This window comes from Colias philodice, chromosome 6 (genome assembly GCF_061535455.1).
Source record: "Colias philodice isolate Cphi_HAF_F1 chromosome 6, ilColPhil1 Martin Lab GWU primary, whole genome shotgun sequence".
NCBI classification, from domain to species: domain Eukaryota; kingdom Metazoa; phylum Arthropoda; class Insecta; order Lepidoptera; family Pieridae; genus Colias; species Colias philodice.
Genome location: NC_143091.1, coordinates 8,030,750 through 8,032,316, shown reverse-complemented (window position 1 = coordinate 8,032,316; position 1,567 = coordinate 8,030,750). Strand labels below are relative to the sequence as shown.

Genomic DNA, 1,567 nt, shown 5'->3' with positions numbered 1-1,567 from the left:
AGAATGCGAATTCTATATTTATCAGCGGCACTAAGATGTGTCTATGATAAGAAAATGCCGTAGGTACTCCTGCGCATTTCCCGTAGCGGAACTAGCTTACTTTCACTCTTGGAATAGGTTTTACGACAATTATTTACGCCTTAATGTGCCTTTTATAGAATGAGATGTATCCGGCTGATAGTCGGTGGATTAAGTGAAATTAACTAATAATACATCTTAATTGATCATTAAATAAATAGAAAAACAGATTATATTAAAAACTTTATTATTATTATGAAATATTTGTACCCAAAATTTGTTTTAAAAGTTCACATTAACCTTGCTTCACTGCTTGACTGTAACTGTAAGGTCGGATGGGGCTTGCTTTTCCTTGGCTATCGTAGAAGTTAACGAGTTGCTTGACAGTTCCTGGACCAGGAGTTGTTATAGGTTTGGCAGCAGGGCTGGGATTAACGGGCTTAGGTTTAATTTGGTTGGGAGGGGGACTAGGAGCGGGTGTAGTCGGTATAGGAGCTTGTTGAATACTAGGGGTCATTGGCTTTGCTGTTGTTGGGCTTGGGGCTGCGGGTTGTGGCGCTGGTACTACCGGTGAAGGGCTTTTCTGAGGAGACGGGGCACGGTTAATGTTAGGAGGTGGCGCACCTCCGGCTTCCATATTAATGAAGGCAATGTTCGCATTCTTGTCTATTGGCGCATACGTTTTACGACCTGAAAGATAAATAATGGGAATATTAACAGAAGTTAAGTCTCAGATTGTTAGTTAGGTTAAGTTATATTAGGTATATTTATTCGTAAATTACTCGATATTTCGATTCATTCTTTCTAACGCTTAATCATTATTTCCTTATCTCTGTGTAAATAAAGTTACATAATCAATTCGTTAAACATACGTAAGAATTGGTAATATTTTGAGAAGAAATCTTTTAAACAGTGAAATAATCAAAAGAGTACACTAATTTAAATATGGACGAATATAAAACAAAAGTTGACATGGGATGGGATTTTCTAAACATTCAACTAATTTGCTGACTTAGATTAAATCTACGTATTTAAGAAAGTTGAAATTCAACAGAATACTCACAGTGAACGTAACAAAAGGCTAGAAACAAAACAAACGCGCACAGCTTCATGTTTTCACACCGTGGCTCACACGTACGTCTTGGCTGTGTATAATATTATATGGACTAATATTTATGGAGTCACGATCAATGCTTTAGTCAAACGTGTGATGCGTATATGTCGGGGCCGCGTCAGCCTTCTCGAATCACTGGTCAGATGTAAGCAGCGGCCGCACGATTGACCTTTCACAGCCGCGACCTTATGATATCGTTATTCTTAGTAAACATTCAGATTAAGACTGTAGGTAGTTTTATATTAATTGTGCACTGTTGTTTTAATAACAAGTCAATTTTATCTAAACTTCTTCATTCTTGTCAATTCATACTGTTCATTTCAAGTCCTATTGCACTCGTATTTAGGTCTAATTTGCATAGAAAATTATTACTATCATTGGATATTAATAATTAGGTTTTTAATACTTTTTCCGCACCTCTACCCATTTCCTACG

The 1,567-nt window shown here is 36.9% G+C and overlaps 1 protein-coding gene across 1 annotated transcript; it reads right to left on the bottom strand.

The window, feature by feature from the left end:
* Positions 1-304: 304 nt before the first annotated feature.
* LOC149487854 (uncharacterized) lies at positions 305-1,281 on the bottom strand. The gene is made up of 2 exons (XM_089696592.1): positions 1,082-1,281; positions 305-708 (listed from the first exon to the last, which is right to left on the bottom strand). The coding sequence occupies exons 1-2, from the start codon at positions 1,128-1,130 to the stop codon at positions 314-316; spliced, it is 444 nt and encodes a 147-aa protein (XP_089552718.1). The 5' UTR covers positions 1,131-1,281; the 3' UTR covers positions 305-313.
* Positions 1,282-1,567: the final 286 nt, after the last annotated feature.